Consider the following 19322-nt stretch of genomic DNA (forward strand, 5'->3'; position numbering starts at 1 on the left):
AGGGTCAATTGACGGTGCATCGGCAATATCTCGTAATAGCGGGGGTGTCGCTATAGCCCGTACTCGCTTTAACGAGGTTCCACTGTACTTAGCTACATCTGTGTTAAAGTGGCAAGGCCAGCTGGTACATTCTAATGACTTTTGTAGCAGGACAGGTAAGATTAATTGCTTATGAGTCAACTCCACTATGTCAGACTGCTGACGAGTGGGAACCAGACAAAAGAAAACAAAAGTTATATTGGCACATTAAAAACAGCTGGAATGAACCTGGAAAATGCCACCGGCTCTTCCCTTTTCTCCCTCATTAAAATTATAGCAGTTAGTGACATGATGGTATAACTGACAGTATACCAAGACTATTTTTATTTTGGTGTACCAACAAATGTTTGCATATTACTAAAATATATTGCATAAATAAGTTATTGAACAGGTATCACAGTCAAAAAACAGTTCCTAAAATGATACTACAGCTCTTTTCAAAATATGTTACTGCAGCTACATTTATGGAAAATAGTGGTAACATAAATTGGACTTTTAAACCATTATGTAGCAAGTAGATATAATCCAGTCATTAAGTTTGTACGAAAGGCATTAGGAAATTAAGAGAATTAGAATGAACAGTTTCAATTGTATATATCCCAAATATTACACATATATTTTTTAATGGGGACGCTTTATCCTCTCTCCTTCCTTGATTCATGGTTTTTTATCTCTTTGCAGTATTTTTTTGAGTTTTGGAAATAATATAATTATTATTTTCCATGCATGGAAGTGGAAGCCTGCAATTTGACATCGAAAAAGCCACATGTGGCTCGCTAGTTGTAGGTTGCCAATCCCTGCTATAGGTGTATTTTCTTTTCCTTTACTTTGATTTTAAGCAGGTAAGTTTTTCATTCATCTATTTAAAATCTCACGCTACCACCAGACAGTAGCCTACTCGTAACAAAATGTAATAAATAAATAAGTACATAAATGCCCCATAACTAAAGAGAGATTCAGACCTGTGAGGAGTTATCAGTTAAAAACAGGGATGCTTTCCAAAGTTTTATTCCTATCTACTAAGGATTAGTCGGTTCTTAAATTTTTTCGGTTCTCCGTACTGGTCCAGTTCTCCCCCATCGGCTCTCGATATTCGGTTCCAAGGATGAACTCTTATTATCTGATTTAATGGCAAATTTAAATGAACAACCACAAGAAGTGAATGAACATAATTTCACTAAATATGTAAATTAGCAAGAAAGCTCTGTAAAAAACTTAAGATCTTCTCTATAATTTTATTTGCCACACAAAAAAACTTAAAATAACACGTTGCTACAGAATGCATGATCGACAAACATGTCACATAAAATCAGGCAGCCACTGGTTCTTTCTCAAGGTTTTGATTTTAAAAATTCAACATTTTTACCCTATCTGGGTCTAACCTATTCTTTTTTGGCAGAAATATTGCCATGAACATTGTCCTCCGACCTTCGATCGAAGCTCGGATTCTCGGACAGACCTCCAATCCCCAAAGTACCAATATAAGACGGCCTAATTTCATGCATCACCACTTCTGACCTGAAGATGCCAGCAGGATGGCTGAAGAAACTGTCATCACCTATGGACAACTCAGCGTGGAGGAATGCCCAAAAGCCGAGACTCATATGGAGAAATGCTGCGGAAATCTTAGATTTAACTGGAAATACCAACTTATTACAAGACCACCTAACTGAATAGTACTTCCTGAATGACCATTTAAACTTGTTTTTTTCTTGAACCTGGCTTTGGCAACATTAAAAAGTGTATGGAATCTATAACCTAACAGAGGGTAACATATCACAGTGAAAACTAACTCAAGAGGGGACTAGGGGCACCCTATATTATGTATTTAAAAAAAACTATCAAGTTTACTCATTTGAACAAATTACCATAAAAAATCATATTGTGGTGGCATCCCTGCTAAAAAGCCATTTCTAACAAAAAGGCATCTCCTAGTTTTCTGCAAAAAGAGGCCAACTCCAATACTGAGCATTGACACACAAGCTCTATACTTGAAGAAAAATTATTGTCTCTGAGAAAAAATATGATTCACAATCCTTTACCTGTATCACTATGATTACCAATCAAATCCAGATCAAACCGACTAGCTTGTCTCAGCAAGGTTAAGGTTTGGCCGCCAGACATTCGAAGCGTGATTGAATCAGCTCACTTTCCCATGCCAACCTGGTATGCCAGATTAATCATAAATAGCCAGAACATGTTTCTCATTGTTCTTTAGCTTACTAATGGAATTGATCTGGTCTTTGATCTTTGATTTGATTTTGAATTGATTTCTTTGATCCCTGAGTTTTTCTTTCAGGAATTTCATTTTTTATATCTCAATATCAATATTTACAGTATATGATGGTAAACCAGGCTATCAGAGACAGTTCTCTTGAGATATTTCAGACCAGTGTGAGTACAGATCAATATGAGTTTGATTGGTAAACATGCTTTACATCAAGGAATCACTCCTATAAGAGACAATGTCGCTAACAATGAATCCACAGAAACATTGATTATTCAAAGCAAAGTGACCGCACAAGTAAACATAGGTCACCATAAATATTTTACATGGCATTTAGACCATCAGCCTGCCAGTAATGGAGCCACTGCAGACTCAATGGCAGACATGTCAGGTACACAGCACACAGAGCATGATGAGCTTAGATCCACCACAGCAAATGATTAGGGAGCACTTTTCCTCTGACTTAATCTTTAACTATGCTATGATCCAACAACATCATACAAAATCTTCTCTACTACCAAAATCTGACAAAGGCCTGCTTGATACCTACAGTCCATAGGTCAGAGGTGAAGGATATGGAAGCCGTTCCCATATTTTTCAGTTTCCCTGGGAAGATGGCTTCCACCTTCATTCATGTAATCATATTACATGCGTATAGGCATGAGTGGACATAGAGACATTATTTGGATTTGAAACCAATGACCTCCACTAAGCAAAACACTCATTATACCAATATACATAGTATACAACATGATTGCTAACAGTGTCTACTATCTGCATGTAACATCATAATCAACTAGTTAAGACATTGAATACCGGACATTATTACATGCTGGGTGACACAGCGCTTTCTCTGTTTCCAGCCAGCAAGGATGTTGAAGAATGGCTTGAATTCATGACCCTCAGTAAAAACTGTGCAGCAAAATTATCATTCATTGGGACAGAAATAAGTTCTCAGCTCATCATGAAGTTCCTTCTGAATAAATCAATCTCCTCATAGTCTTACCCAAGGAAGCTATAAAAGTCCTGAGGTTTTACTCCAAAATCGTTAAGAATCCTGAAAAGAGAAAGAAATTAAAATTCAGAACAATCATAATTTAAAATCTGAAACAAACTCCCATCAATATAGCCCACAAAGCAAAACCAGCATGGATAAATGTAGAAACAAGATAACATATCCAGGTGGCAAATTTATTTTCACTTCATCTCCCCAGAGAGATTGAAGTCCTCTGTAACACGTCCTGAAAACTTCATCCATACATGTACATCAGAATATGTCCACCAAAACCTTTACGTATACCTGATAACATTTCATGTCCATGTCCATAGGTAAAAATCATTTTTAGCCAAATCTACAAAAATATTGAATTACATTCATGTTCTAAAGTCAAAAGCAATAACTATGATCTCAGTTTATTCTAACAGAAATTAAACAAAACAATACTAAGCCTTGAGGGCAACAGATGGTAAAAAATTTTGCAAGGAATTTCATTTTTTATTTTCAATCAACCATAGAGGTAAAAAAAAAAACAAGCAAAGATACCTGAAAGCTTTCGTGAAAATATAGTCAATGAAAAAATATCTTCATTGGAATGAAAAAATTCCTTGACACGAAACATAATGAAATACACTTTTGTATGTTCCACAAGAGTTTTTAATCCCGAACTAGGTTTCGGCAGTACACACTGTCATTATCAAGGTGTACTGTACGACAAGGACAGTGTGTACTGCCGAAACCTAGGTCGGGATTAAAAACTCTTGTGGAACATACAAAAGTGTATTTCATTATGTTTCCTGCGAACAAGTTCCACCAAATATCGCCATCCAACCTTAAGCTGATTCCTTGACACCAAAAAATATTGGAAGGATAAAAATAAAAACAAAAATATATACACATACTTTTCTGAAGTCCGAGTGAATGGAATTGGACCACACATGCAGGTGAAAATGCAGGAACGTTTTTCGTGAGAAGGCAAATTTCCATCAGTCTGAGTAAAGTATGGTTCAAGTAAATCACTTCTGATGATGCCAGTGTCTTCCTTCCATCCACTGCTAGCATTTGAAAGAATATACTTAGCAGTAAATCTGTAAATACAATAATTGATTAAATTAAAAAAAAATTGATGGTATCTGAGAGATAAGTATGTAAAAATTAAACACAGGAAAAATCTTGTCGCACAATATAAATCAGGTCACATTTATACCCTCTGATTTCTGGCTTTTTCCATCTACCACAGCACAGTTGTCCTTATCCTTTTTCTATTATATGTTCCTAACCCTTTCTTTCCTTACCTCTGAATTTATTTGAATGTTTGTGCTTAAAGCCTCATGTGAATGAATGAAGTAGTGTAAAAGATACAGTAAAACCTCTATGTAGTGAACCTCTTTACATCATAAACCTCCATACTTCATACCACCCCTACGGTCCTATCATATTAACATGTAAATTTATAGGCAAACCTCTGTGTAGTGAACCTCTTTGTCTCGTAAAATCTCCACTCATCATACCAAGGAGATACCCCCGAGACGGCCTAACTACCTCCGCAAATCGTACCGAGACAACTAAAGACCATTAATGCAGCCGCGATTACGTACATGAAACGGCATTTTCAGGGATAAATGTTTCACTCTTATTTTTTTCTTTTACACCTTTAATATGTTGTAATTTTCGTGTTAACCATTATGTATGGCCATTTTGTTCCATATGAGAGCGTACCTAATAGTAAATAAGAAAAATGGTATCCAACTGTCGTAATCATTTTAAGTGACTGCTGATTTTAGAGAGATCACATCATTTTCTCTTGAATCATGGTAGAAAATCACGTGATAGCGCTTGCTTTCTGTTATAATTAAATGATAAATATGTGTTCACTAATCCATGCATGTTTGTTTAAACACATACATATAATGGTTTTATAGACAGTAGTGCCTTTCATTTCCGAAGGATATGAAAAAATGGTGCATATCACTAAAACGTCTCTATAATGAACCTTCATACATCAAATTGCCCAAATTTTGGTCCCCTCCATTACGATGTAAAGAGGTTTTACTGTAATAAAATAATATTTAAACCGAATTTACTCCTTTCTTGACGTTATACTTAATTTTGACTTTTACAAAGTTCATAAAATGTCTAAGGAAAAAATTTGAGGAGATACAACCTTTGGGGCAATATTTATGCTAAATTTTGAAATGACATTGGATGTATCCAGTGTATTTAAACTAGAGTTTCAAATTTAGCTCCTAGGAAAAATTTGAGCCACCCTCCTCCCTATTTTTGCTCCTGTTTCTTCAAATGCAAAATATGCTAGTATTACCCAACATGATTTCCTAAAACAGTTCTACCAATAATTACACAGTCAAAGAATAGTATTAAACAAAGATGAACATTAAGTAATCTCACCTATCACAGTCTTCCATCAGCTTATCAAGCTGCTCCCTCCATATGATATCCTTCTCTGTTTTATTGAAGAACAATAGTGTAATCTTTTTGCTGTGAAAATAAAAAGAAAGCATTGGAAATATATGAAATATGTTTTATAACAAACTAAAATAGTTGACATGCACACTAGAATACAGCTCAAATGATTCCCTGAAGAAAAAAATACGAGGATTGTACCAAAAATAAGTTTCCCAATGAGCTACAATGTTAATGACGGTGCTAGGCTAAATCCCACAACCGCATTGTGCACAGTGGTTCCCCTGCTCTCAAGTCCACCAGTCCATGATTCACTGTGTCGCTCATTATTGGCTTAGCAACCATCAACAATGAAAGTGACGATCCCCGTTCCCACCAAGTGTGAGGATCGAGCAATAATACGATTTCTCCATACAAGGAAGACACCGCCATTCATCAGCACTGACTGAAGTTTATGGTATGTCTGTTCAGCATGTCCGCAAATGGTGCATGGCTTTTGCCAAGGGCCGCACGGAAGTTCACCATGAAGAACGAAGTGGAAGACTGCTGGTTTTGGATGCGACTGTCCACAAGATCAATGGTGAGCTGCTCAAAGATCGGAGGGTCACCGTCCGTGAATTTGTTGAATGCATTCCTGAAGCTTCCAATGGCACAATCGAAAGAAATTTAACAGAAACATTTGGTTATCGCAAGACGTGTGCTCGCTGGGTCCCTCGGATGCTGACTGATGGGCACAAGGAGCAACGCCTTGACCGTGTTTGCAAATTTCTTCAACAATGTGAGGGGGAGGATACAAGGAGAAGTTTCAACGATGTGAGGGGGAGGTTAGAAGGAGAAGTTTCTGGTGTCTATCGTCACGAAAGATGAAATGTGGGTGTCCATTACACCCCCGAAACAAAACACTTAGGTGGCAAACACTTCAAGAGCGATGATGAAGTCTGAGCAGAGGTCACTCGCTTCCTCAACAGGTTGGCGGGAGACTTCTTCAACTTAGGGATACAAATGTTGGAGCACCATCTTCAAAAGTGAGTCGAAAAAAATGGAGACTATGTTGAAAAATAGGCAAAAGTGTAAGCTTTTCAACCATGTGAAAATTAATAGTAATTAACAGATTTTTCTGTTTGTAAAAAATATGGGAACCTTACTTTTGGCACAATCCTTGTATCAAATCAAAATATTAAGCCCCATACCGAAAACTTTATTCCAGGGAAACATCATTCTACCAACACAGCAATCTAAAGATAAAGATTTCATAACAATGACATTATATTCATAAGATTTTTAACAACACCTAGGGATTGGATTAAAATTTCTACAGTGTAAACCAGTTATACCTAACATGGCTTTACTAACACATTTTGTCAACATGGGAAAGAATTTATTTTAACCAAAGAAAAGCCCCAGAAAAGTACAAGACTAATTTCAACCAGCAATGGAGATTGCTCATTCATTCAGAATTATGAGTCCAGCACAATGAAAGGGAGCAGCTGGGCTACCAAGACATGCTTAGAACATACTTTTGTAATTTTTCAATACATCACTAGAGAGCTCTACATAAATATGAAAACAATGATTGCACCACTGGTAATGGGGAAGATTTACCCTTCATAAGACTCTTGGGTGAATGGGTAAAGCTGAAAACAGTCACATAATTATCCAAGATCAAGCCATTAAAATGGGGTAACGCATGAAGACATTTACATGCAACAATTTTATAATGAAGAAGTTCTACCATAAGGGCACTAACCATTGACTAGAAGGTATCCGCAGTGCCCATAAGATGATTCGCACCATAGGAGTTATACCAGTCCCCGCTGCAAGCAGCAAGAGTTCAATCCCCTCAGAAGACCTCTCAAGTACTGGAGATTTTCCCATGTGAAAAGGTGGAGGATACATAGGTTCATCCCTTGCAATGGTCGGGGCTATGCATTCACTGACCATTAAAGTATCCCCAACACTGAGTCCACCATCACATAACCAGGGGCTAAGGACACCCCCTTCAGTGGACTTAATCAGGAGACAAAGCCAATTTCCTTCCATATCAGGAGGTAATGGGCCAATTGTATTATTCTTTGAAGGTACTGATGGAGGCCAAAAATCGGAATGAAGAGCTGGGTTCACTGGTGTGTAATTTCGCTCAACTGTCTCTCCTGAAAGGGAAAATAATATCAGACATTAACCAGATTATAATACATACATACATGAATCAGAAGGAAGCAACATATTTTATGCTTCCCATATGGCAGAGGAAGTTTGTAAGTCCATTAACATTAGGAAAACCTACTTTGCTATTAAACTAACACTCAGCTTCTCAGGGAATGGATCTCTAGATACATGACCTATTAGCCCATGCCCTGGGTGGAGAAATATCAAAGCTGGTTTTTCAAATAATGACTAAGGTTAGCACATCATTCAAATCCACCATAACTGGCATTTAGGCTGCAATAATACATCCATCAGGCTTGAGCCATATAAATCAATTGTGTGAACAACTTAAGGTGAAATATTAAATTGCAATAGGGTGATCGTCAGTCCACACTTTTATGAATTCTAAAATAGGGAAATTTTGTTACTTAAACCTATAAAGGTAAAATAAAATAACGATAAAACTACAAAATACAGTAAATGTGTTAAATACATCAACCTACCTTCCACGGTGGCTTTCAGAAGTACATGGTAACCAATAGGGATGATCTCGCAAATATTATTAACATGCTTCAAAACAAATAACTTTGTGTCATGATTGATAACCATAATATCCATCACTTTCATAGGCTGATACAATAATTGGTATTCACAGCTTTTTCCTTCTAAACCACTCTCATCCTGCTCCATACTATTATTTAAATCTGACAGTGGCTTGCATATTACATCTTCTGGCCTTAGTGTTCTTGGGTTTACTACATCATGCCATATTTGCGGAATTTTCTTCTGAAGCAAAATCTCTACTTTCCCGATATCTGGTACTAGTGTCAATGAACAAGGCCACAAAACTGGTGCTCGTAAAGAGATTGGTAGTGTGCACGAGAAAAATATTCCATTTTTTACGATCCTAAGTTTCACTTCAAGATTGCATTCCTCCTTCAAGCACACACACACCGATGGGGTTCTGTCACCACGACCAGGTCGCTTGGTATAAATAAGAATAGAGAAAGACTCGGGCTTCTGAAAACAGTCAAGAAGAGGAGATGGCAGCCCTGACACTTTGCTGCTCTGGAAAGGATTCTCCTGTGTCTCTGAAATTATAGGTAAAACAAAACAATTAAGAAAAATTTGGAAACTAAAAATGAATAGTGACATTATTTGAACAACCACTATAATAATTATTTTTATTATGGCAGAAAACTATACTGCATCACCATTCACAAAAAATTACAAAAGCCTGCAAGAAGTATTTAGGGGCAAATACCAAGAAACACTATTACATGCAAATGGGATATTTTGGGGATAGCCTCATTCCTGAAAGTGTGAGGTGCCAGGAACTACCAACAGGTTGTTCCTGGGACCTCATAGGAGCTCATACAGTTTTTGCTATGCTGCTCACTAGTGCACAAGTCAATGACAGCTAAAATATCTTTGGGTGACCCAACAACTTCCACAACAAAACAGTAGAAAAATTCAGCTCAGAATTCAAAAGAAAATTATGCTAAACACCCGGTGTATTTTTGACATTTTTTAAGCATTTGAGCATGGAAGTATTTTCCCATGAAAAATTAAAAATGGAAGTGGAATGCGGAGTAGGAATGGATAGAGCCCAGAGTTCTATAGTAGGAGAAAATTTCACGGAAGTCGAGTAAAAGTTTCAAGTTGCCTGAGAACAATGGGAAGTGGTTTCTTTCAAATAGCTTCTCCCCCTCTCCTTCTTGCAAGCTCCCTTCTTTTCATGCGACCTGCCTTCCTGGTACCCAATTTCTGAAACATGCTGATAGCATGAGTCACATAAGTGTTCTTCAATAACAACCAATCACTTTCCACAATTAGTGTTTTGCCTTCGTATGATTGCAAGAATAGGAATGCCTACCAAATATGAAAAAGAATGAGTCCAAAAATGACGCATTTCCGACATAATTTATCTTTGTTAATCATCACTTCTATTCATCCATCTATCAACAAATCATGAGTTCCTGTATTATACTGCACCCAAAAAGCGATAAGAAGTTTTGACTACAACAGCATAATTTTGCTTGAATTAGCATAATAGCATTAATATAATTTCCACTGACATATCCAATGATGAAAATAATAACAATTACATGCAACTATTATAAAACATAGGCATGAGCACATTACATTGTATTTTACATGCTAGAACACACATGATTGCGAGTCTTATAATTTTGATTTTCTTCCACATATGACACTTTATAAATTGACAGATGGCGAACTTAAAAAAAAATTCTGACCCAATCCAGTTAAAATAACAGTTTCCGATTCACGGCACACAAATATATGGTACTCAATCAACAGAACTTGAAAAACATGGTAGAGCAGTAAACATGCATGTCTGTATTGTTAGCATTAGACCCAAACAAGATGAGACAGACTGGAAACTCAAACTGCACAAACCACTTAGTTCGCACGTTTCTGTCTAGAAAGAGGGACTTTGCAAAATTCCAATATCTTACATGCGCGTCCCTTACTCCCGCCTGAATTCTCTCCAGTGTCTCGATGCTAGCCTGTTATGAAGGCAGAGAACATTCTCCATCCCCACCACAGCCCCTACCCTCCCATGGTTTCCAAGACTCCCCCCTTCCTCTCGCCAAGCAGATGAGTCGTTCTCGCCACTGGTGACACCCTCCGATGGGTCATGTTTTTGCCATTTTTATTTTTATTATTATTAAAGTTATTTACTTTACTAATACTTAATATACTTTACACCTGCATATATCTTGATTTTAAAAGTCATATTAGCCTAGCAACTTGCCTACAATTCTTTTGTAGTGACTTTTTTGCCATAAATGTATATTCAATTGATTACAACATGCAAAACTTACTATTTCCAATTTATGTCAATAAAGATAAGCTAGACAGAAAAACTGCAGTGACTGTTACATATATATTAGCGAAGATTTCACGTCGATAGTATCGTACTCGTCACTCAAATTAGGTAAATCGTTTTACAGGGCAATCACCTTTCGCCTTGAGCACAAAAATGGGACAAAAACTAATGAAATAATAGATAAAAATTTGACTTACCAGATTTTCCTTTATCAGCAGAGTTGTCGTTTTTCTTATTTTTGGAAAATAGAAGATAACTAAGACTTTCTTTAGATCTCTGAATCCTACTGTCTCCTTTTGACGCTTTCAGCCTCCCTACCAGACATTTTTGTAGCATGGACTCCACATTTACCCAGGCATGGACCTGAGTATAAATATGTAATCAATATAAGGGCAGTTCTTCCTGGTCTCTCAAATAATAGCACATACAGTATTTTCAGAAGAATACGCATTCATGGAAATTTTTAAACAGACAAACAGAGCCACATAAATGGACTTGAATGGATTTTTAGAATTGTCACAGTATTAGGCTAGCATTACAATTTATGTAAATAAAACCAGTTAACAAAGCCAAAACACCTGAAAATGAAAAACACAAAAACAAAAGCCACAATTAATTCTGAAGATTTAAAAAATATTATCCAAGAAAATGACAATTAATTTCTACCCCTTCTTGGAACGGAACGTATAATAACAAGATGGGAAGCTCCTTTCATAAGCCAAACAGATGCACCCACCAAGTTTTAGGATCAAAGTTTATTTTCGAGATCCAGCATCCAACATCCAAAGATTCCTACATCCTAAAGATATTAACTTCCTTAATATAAATCAAATGGAGATTAAGTCTGAAACATTGAAGTTTTTGTATTGGCTTCTTAATTATCTACAGCAGTAGTTTCCAGCAAGTAGACGTAAGAGCCTTGGTAGTGGTCTACAGGATAGATAATAAATAGCCAACAAAGTAAATATGGCAACCGGCAAAGTACTGAGGAAGGGTAACAAATGAAATTAACAATGGTAAGAGAATGGGGGTGGCCAGTATAGTCCGGGCAAAACATTATGGCATTGAGCAGTAGATGGTTGAAGGACTAAACAAGTCTAATTTTCTAAAATCTAGCTGTCATGGGTGTAATAATGTCATCAGCCAGCAAATTTTTCTGCTTTTTGTGTCCTACTTTGATATTCATCTGAATATCTTCTATGTGTTTGAATGTCTCCTGCTATACATCACCGAGAGGTTTGGAGGGGCTATTTTACTTCCTTCTTTCCTTTACATGCTCCACAATGAATACGATGGACTTGTTCATCAATTTTACTTTACATTGTGATTGTCTGAAAAATAAAGAGAATTTTTCTGCTTTTCCACCAAGCTACTCACAAGGTCAAATCAATGCCCTTGCACACATAAACTGTTGACATCACAAACTCATGCCGAGCATATTGCCGCTTCTCCACAACTCCTTGGCCTTGCATAGTAATAGGGTGGTTTCCTATTATTTTTTTATTGCCTAAATTGAAAGATTATTACTCCTGAAGTGCGCATTTCACGCTCATAGATTTTCGAATGACGATATCTATTTTTCGCGATTAAACAAACAGTGAAAAATTTCAAGCACGCGAAAACGCGATGGCTAAGTAGGAATGATGGGAAAACTCCCTGTGACGTATTTCTGCTTCCAGCTGTCGGCATGTGAGTAGACCTTGGGGCGAGGCTTGAGCGCTGATACGATGCAGGCTAGTAGCAGATAGCTGAGTACCCTGCTAGCAGATAGTGCGTGGCTTAAATAAGGATTATTATTCCCCTATCAAACGAAGGAAACTTTCCGAACTTAGATATTTTTAATGTGTGGTTATTAAGAGATGTTTCCCTGAGCACTGTGCCTCATGCATGCATTAGTCATCTCAGACAATGTAAAACTCCTATCTACTCGTATAGAGACTAGGTCCCTGAGACGTCACGTGGAGTGGAATCGCATGGGCGCCAATCTGGCCTTTTTCAAATGAGGTTCAAATTGACCATTGCCATTCGTCTAAACTGGGATTTCTAAAACCAAATAATTTGTATATTATGAATACACTAATGGTGGGTAAGGTATCGCAATCAATGCATTTCGTTTTCTTTGCTGAAGGAAACTACCCTATTCCATGTAATTTACACTATTGTGAGTGATTTCTTCCCTCAATGAGAGGTTCTCCTTGTAAAAGTCAGTAAACTACAACTTGAATCATGTCATCCACTCATGAAAAGGAGAGGCAACATTGAAGTTTTTCTCATTTTAAATTAAAAGAGATAATGATTGAATGGGGAAGAGTTTTATTTAGTTGCGGCTTATATTTATTTCCCTTCCATCTACCAAAATCGTCCAATGATTTCCGAGGCTGAGAGAGCAATTGTCCTGTAAGGCTCAGAATTAAACCTCATGCTGAGACTCCATGCAACCTAATCTGCCAGCTGTACGCTCATCTACAATTCCATTACTTTCTCCTATCCCTCTAACACATATACTCTCCATGCCATGCACTTGATTTCAATTCAAGCCAAGTGGTCATACCAGTTTTGAAACTGATCAATAGGGAAGAGACTTACTAGGGGCAGCTCTCCCTTGAACATAAATCCTGGGTATGCCCAAGAATAAGAAAATTTTTGTTCTCTACATTAGATTTGTTGAAAACTCTAGAATTGTAACTTCAAGTCCAATATGTATCTGTTAAATGAAAATTATCCATCAGATTTCCAAATCAATGATGAAATAGTCACCTCATTGAACAGTTTGGTAGCATCCATTCCAACTCCTCTAAGGAGCTCCTCATGGCCGCCTGGGTGGAAGTCCATGTAATGGGTAACATTGTACACCTGACCTAGAAAAATAAGTAGTGGTGACACAAAAAAATTAAAAACATACTGAAGGGATAGGAGAGAATATAATGCATGACTGGCAATAAAGTTGAATAAAACAACTTATTGACCAGTTTCCTATGGCCATCCTTAAGAATTAACATTTACATGAATAAGCAATTAAATGAATGAATCCTCTTCACCAAAGGTCATTAGATGGTGTAGCCATAAAACCAGATAACCAGCATTGCATCACTTTCAAGTGTTTCAAGAAGTATCTTGGCATTAAAGTAAAAATTCCAGATTTACAGAATATTAACCAAATTATAAAATGGACAACTTGCAAGGTTTTTCTACAGCTATTCCAACTCGTGCATTATATAGATAACCAGTATGGTTCCACAAAAACATTTTTCTTTCAAATGAGCGACCAGTACTTACTTAGGTGATAGAAAGTTTATTATGTATAGTTTCAAACGCAGCTTTCTGCATGCCATTATGGGAGATGGGTGTGTGAGATCATAACTGTCATACAGTTCTGATCATTCCAATTTCGTTATTAGCTGACGGAGAACTTCATGACCAGCGACAAATACATATTATTTGAAATATAAAATTTTTAAGCATTATGCTGAGTAATTTCTGGTATTTAATAGAAAGTGAGAGAGTTTAAGACTGCATTTGATTTATGCAATTGTGTACGAATCACACAGTTTTCTGCAGTGTGCCTTCATTCTCTGCCTCATTGCTTTCAGCCGAAGGAGCAGCAATATTTCTTCAATTAAATGACGAAATACCTTTGTAGGCATAATAAAAGTTGTGCTTTGACATCCAGGAATCAGCTTGAAGTAAACTTGAGTTTAAGTCCTAAACAGGTGTTCATGAGAATTCTCCATGAGTCTAGACAAAATTCAAGGACTGTATACAGTAGACCCTCGTTAATACGAACTTCTCGTTTTTACGAAGCAAATCGTTGGTCCCGACGAAAAGGCCTATCCAAACTATAGGAAAAGAAACGTTATTACGAAATTTTCGTTTTTACGAACCTCAGGCCCGGTCCCGGCGGTTACAAAATGAACTTTTTTAAGAAATTCCACGCATAAGCTATGGCATTTAGATGTACATTCACTATTCTAAGTTTTAACAATCACGCCACGTTTAAGTTCTCCTCGTGTACTGTGACCAAGAGCGTCATTTATGGTTCTTGCTTCACCATACGCACAACGTCATATTTCACCGCGTTTCGCCCGTTGTTCCTTGCCGCGGAGAGCGATTTTTTTTTGCTCCGGCGGCGTTGCACGCCCAGCTAGATCAGTTCATCACAATCGTGAGCTTCATTCCTGGGGAATCATGGCGACAGACTCATTACAGCTCGTAAATTTGATGTACAGTTAGTTCTCTTCCAGCGCACATTCGATTTACGAACTTTCAAAGATGCCAGCATTCAAAAACTTCAAATTTCGAATATGGCGCCTTTTGATTTGGCCGTTGCTACGCGGTGCGGCGTAGAGGAAATCGTACTCTGGGCATAATCTGAACAAAGTATCATTGAGTCCGGGGTGAAGTTATGAACTGTTCCGCGTTTCGCCCGTTGTTCCTTGCCGCGGAGAGCGATTTTTTTTTGCTCCGGCGGCGTTGCACGCCCAGCTAGATCAGTTCATCACAATCGTGAGTTAGGGCACAATTGTTTTGAAGTGCTGCATTCTGCAGGATAACCGTACTCCTCGATGCCTTGCATACAGTCCGGCCAGCGATAGTTGTCCGATGACGGCACAATAGGAGGTGCGGATAACCCTTCGCCAGCACGGTTTGCAGCCAATCGCTGTCCCCCAAATGTACCCCTCACCATCGCCTAGTCATACAACGTTGTCAAATGCATAAAGAGCAGCGAAATAAGCCTGATCCACTAAAACATGCCCTTTCTTCGAATCCCCAAAACAAGTGATTCTTCCACTGGATCCTTCACGCTCGTCGTTCTTTCGTCTCCTTTCTTCACGGAGCCCTTTATAGGCGTTTCACTTTCTTACCTGGCAACGCTGCCCCGACCTAGACTATTCTGCCTGTCATCGGGCAACTCTCGGTTTATCAACTTAGGAACAAGGTCATGGAACGCATCTAGTTCTGAAAAATCGGACTTACTGTACTCGGGAGAATGTCAACCCTCGATTACATCATGCCGCATGCCGAAACTGAAATGAATTTTTCTGGTTTTATACATTTCCGCGTAATCTAATCGCGTTTATCACATACGGTTTTTTTCGACGTTTCCTATAAGAAACGTTCATACGAATTTCGTTATTATGAACATCCGGTTTTTCGGTCCCGTGAACTTCGTAATAACGAGAGTATACTGTATTTGGTTGAATTTTGATTTTGATGTCACTTAACAAGCAGAATCGTCAAAATAAGAAAAGACCTTAGTATACCTTATGCTTCGTGGAGCCCATGCGACTAGGTCCGTGAGGGCTATTAAGTTCCCAAGTAGCATAAGTATTAAATTAGTGTCATAAATATTCAACTAAGATTTATGGTACAAAAACTGTAGGACTGGATATAAATTGATACAAAAATCCCTACAAAAAAGGGAAGCCAAAGTTTTTCATAGAGCTCGGTCTGTTTCCAAATAGAAGTGAAGTTTGAATGCTTATAAAACTTTAAAAATTGATATTGTGAGATAAATACATTCGTCAGCAGAAGAAATTTTTAATTTCACGTTAGATAGCGCAAAGCAATTTTTTTCAAATCTGAGTCAATTTTTCTGCATGAAGATAGAAAAAAAGAACCACGGTTTTCGATGTAGTCAGAAAAACTATATACATAGAGGTATATTTGAAACCGGTGATTCCACCTACTTCAAGGCATGTTCTTTGCAAGCAGTCGACAACATATCACCATGTCCAAAGCAATTTAACCGAGTAGAAAAATCATTTCAATGCTGCACGCTGCTCTCGAATACTAGCCATTTTTAAAATACAAGAGGTTGAACAATTCTTCAAATGAAAACTGTCACAAGGGCTTGCTACAACCTCTAAAGTCACACATCTTTGCATGATGACTCAGAAATGGTGAATTTAGTGGGAGAATCACAAACTATAAAAATGACATGCCCAGCTATTTCCAACCAGTTATTTTTGGATCTCCTGCTAAGAAAAGGAAGGATTGAGTAAACATCTCTGGAAAACATTACAAACGAGGATAACAGAAAGAGCCCTTTTTAACAAAACTAAAATTGTTTTACTGTTTGAAAAAAGCCTCATTGCCAAACCTGGTAGCACAATGCCCAAAGGGTGGTACTAAATGCACCCCCCTGACAATTTTTCTATCAGCACCTATGCATGACAGACTCTACCTTTAAAGGTCACTCCACCCAACAAATGCACAACATCAATTATATTTTATTCTGTCCGAGATCAATCATTCTCAGCTTACTTATCCTCACCTACCAAATATTTTCAACTTACTAACTTAAGTATAAGAAATTAAGTCGCAATGGACAATCATGGACATAGTAGTATTTGTGTGTGTGATAAATTTCAACCCTGTGAATAGTGCTGACATTCTCATTAATAGGGATAGGAATAAATACCTTAGGATCAGAAATTGAACCACTGAACCCTGACTTGCCATCACTGCACTTTCATTCCCATGGCAATTTTACAGAGGTTCATGGTGACATAGGTGAAATTGCACTGGGTACCACGGAACATGGATAGCATAGAATTCTGCACGGTGGCCCTAGGGTTAAATGCTAAATATTCCTTGTCCAGGAGAAATTTACCCATGGAAATTAATGTCATTGTAGATTGTGCCATCTTAATAAATAACACGCATAACAGCCACATATTATTGATGGTAAGGGGACAGAATGGAGACAGAAGGAAAAATGAGTGCCAGCATTTGGTCTACCTTGATTACAACTTGCAACATGCGTACAAATGGCCAGAGCAGTTGGGGGTTCCATCTTTCAGTCTTACCAGACGAGATCTTCAATGAGATATAAGAGCCTTTAGGAATACTCTTAACATGTTTGGTGATCCCATGAAGGTTAGATAGTTCTAATCCTGACCTGGATAACCTTTGATAGTCAACAAGGTTTAGACACTTTGGCCTTCATTTCATTCAAACAACTTCATGTTACTTAAAATGGACAGAAAGCATAGTGCGATGGAGATCCCAAGAAAATAATTGTGATATATGGGACCAGGCAGTGCCATTAAAGTATGAATATTAACTGATACTGTACATGCATGTTAGTGTCTATGATAAAATTGAGACATACATGCCATGACACCAACTTAATGATCTTATTAATTTTCAAATACACTCTTACAAACGATGATTCTTTTGTCTAGAGCAAAAATAATTTTACAAATTTACATTAATTAATCAACCTTTGATGGCAATCCAAGCATCATCCCGTTTGTTGTGCCTTGAGAGTTCATCCAAAGTCACCGTCTGGTACACTCCTCCTACACCTGTTAGATCTTTCCCAGAATGGCCTAATTTGATCCAATCCAGCAAGGAATGGCCTGGCTGCAGAGCAACTTTGTTGCGAATCGTGCCTGTCACCAAGAAGAAAAAACGTGTAGTTCTCGTTTAAATTAATCTTAAGCACAACGATCAAGGCCGTAATATAGTTTAAACCCCTAGATCCCCAACTCCTTTCGTCACCTCCTTGATAAAAGGGTATCATAATATCGACAAAAAGGCCAAGTAGTTCATAAAATTATACTACCTATCTTTTCACAGAAAAGATTATAGAATTGAGCTAATGACAAGCCTTCAAAATAATTGAAATAAAACCAGGAGAGTCATTAAAAATATAATGAAATATTGGAAAATATTTATACTAACAACAACGTACACCACTTATCATTAAGTTAATCAGGATGTATGCTAGCTTCATTTGAGAATTTTTAGACAACCTGTGAGATAGGAATCTACAAGTCAGGATGAGAGAGATTCAATGAATAATTTTTTTAGGAAGATGCAAAAAACACGAGATTTACAATGAAAAATGAAGCAAGATTGGAACGGGGACTTTGCCAGGTACACCTGATATTTCCCACCTGTAGATGATCCAGTTGCTTTCAATGGGGAAGGTTGATCACCAGGTGGTTTTGTTTTTAACAGTGGTTCTTTCCGTGCTGTTACAGGAGACTTATGCATTTTCGTAGCCATTGGAAATTCAATCTGCCGTCAATGCAATGTAAAAGCAACGGCAAGATGCACAACCATCAGACCGCAAGGCAACTGTTGCACTACGTAATACAACCACACAAATTACAGGTTGACGGTAGGATAGAACGAGATGAAATCAATTTGCAGGGATTTCCAGAATTGAATGACGTCCAAAAACTCTTATTAATGGACTCTCAATCCGTTGATCATAGGTAAGATGTGAATGATAATGTCTTTGGTGAACCTAAAGGAAACTATTTCAGAGCAAAAGTTTACCAACCTCCTCAGTAAAACAAGAAACTATAAAAATATAACACCATCAAAGTAAATATATGCACGAAGACAAATCAACCACGGGATAAAACGTCTGATTGTTTGTACAACCTAGCGACCTTCGAGCATCAGTCATTCTTCGACGAAGGAGAGGTAAATGAATACCACAGATTTACTGCAGGAATGCACTTGATTAACACGCATTTCAAAATGAAAATGTTCACAATGATGACACGATTTAATTACATCCCATTCAACGATAATTTAGCGATAACTACAGGCAACATAACACGATAATACTATATAACACTTCACCCACTTCATCTTAACACGCTTATAAGCGTTCATTT

The 19322-nt window shown here is 37.5% G+C and overlaps 1 protein-coding gene across 1 annotated transcript; it reads right to left on the reverse strand.

Annotated features, from left to right (window-relative positions):
- Positions 1-1443: 1443 nt before the first annotated feature.
- Positions 1444-19318, reverse strand: LOC124171913 (cytochrome b5 reductase 4). Its single transcript, XM_046551326.1, has 10 exons — positions 19084-19318; positions 18588-18953; positions 17910-18080; positions 13441-13541; positions 10881-11046; positions 8333-8920; positions 7432-7834; positions 5670-5759; positions 4166-4351; positions 1444-3323 (listed from the first exon to the last, which is right to left on the reverse strand). Exons 2-10 carry the CDS (start codon positions 18697-18699, stop codon positions 3269-3271), a joined length of 1872 nt encoding a protein of 623 aa, XP_046407282.1. The 5' UTR covers positions 18700-18953; positions 19084-19318; the 3' UTR covers positions 1444-3268.
- Positions 19319-19322: the final 4 nt, after the last annotated feature.

Source organism: Ischnura elegans, chromosome X, assembly GCF_921293095.1.
Source record: "Ischnura elegans chromosome X, ioIscEleg1.1, whole genome shotgun sequence".
Taxonomy (NCBI): Eukaryota; Metazoa; Arthropoda; class Insecta; order Odonata; family Coenagrionidae; genus Ischnura; species Ischnura elegans.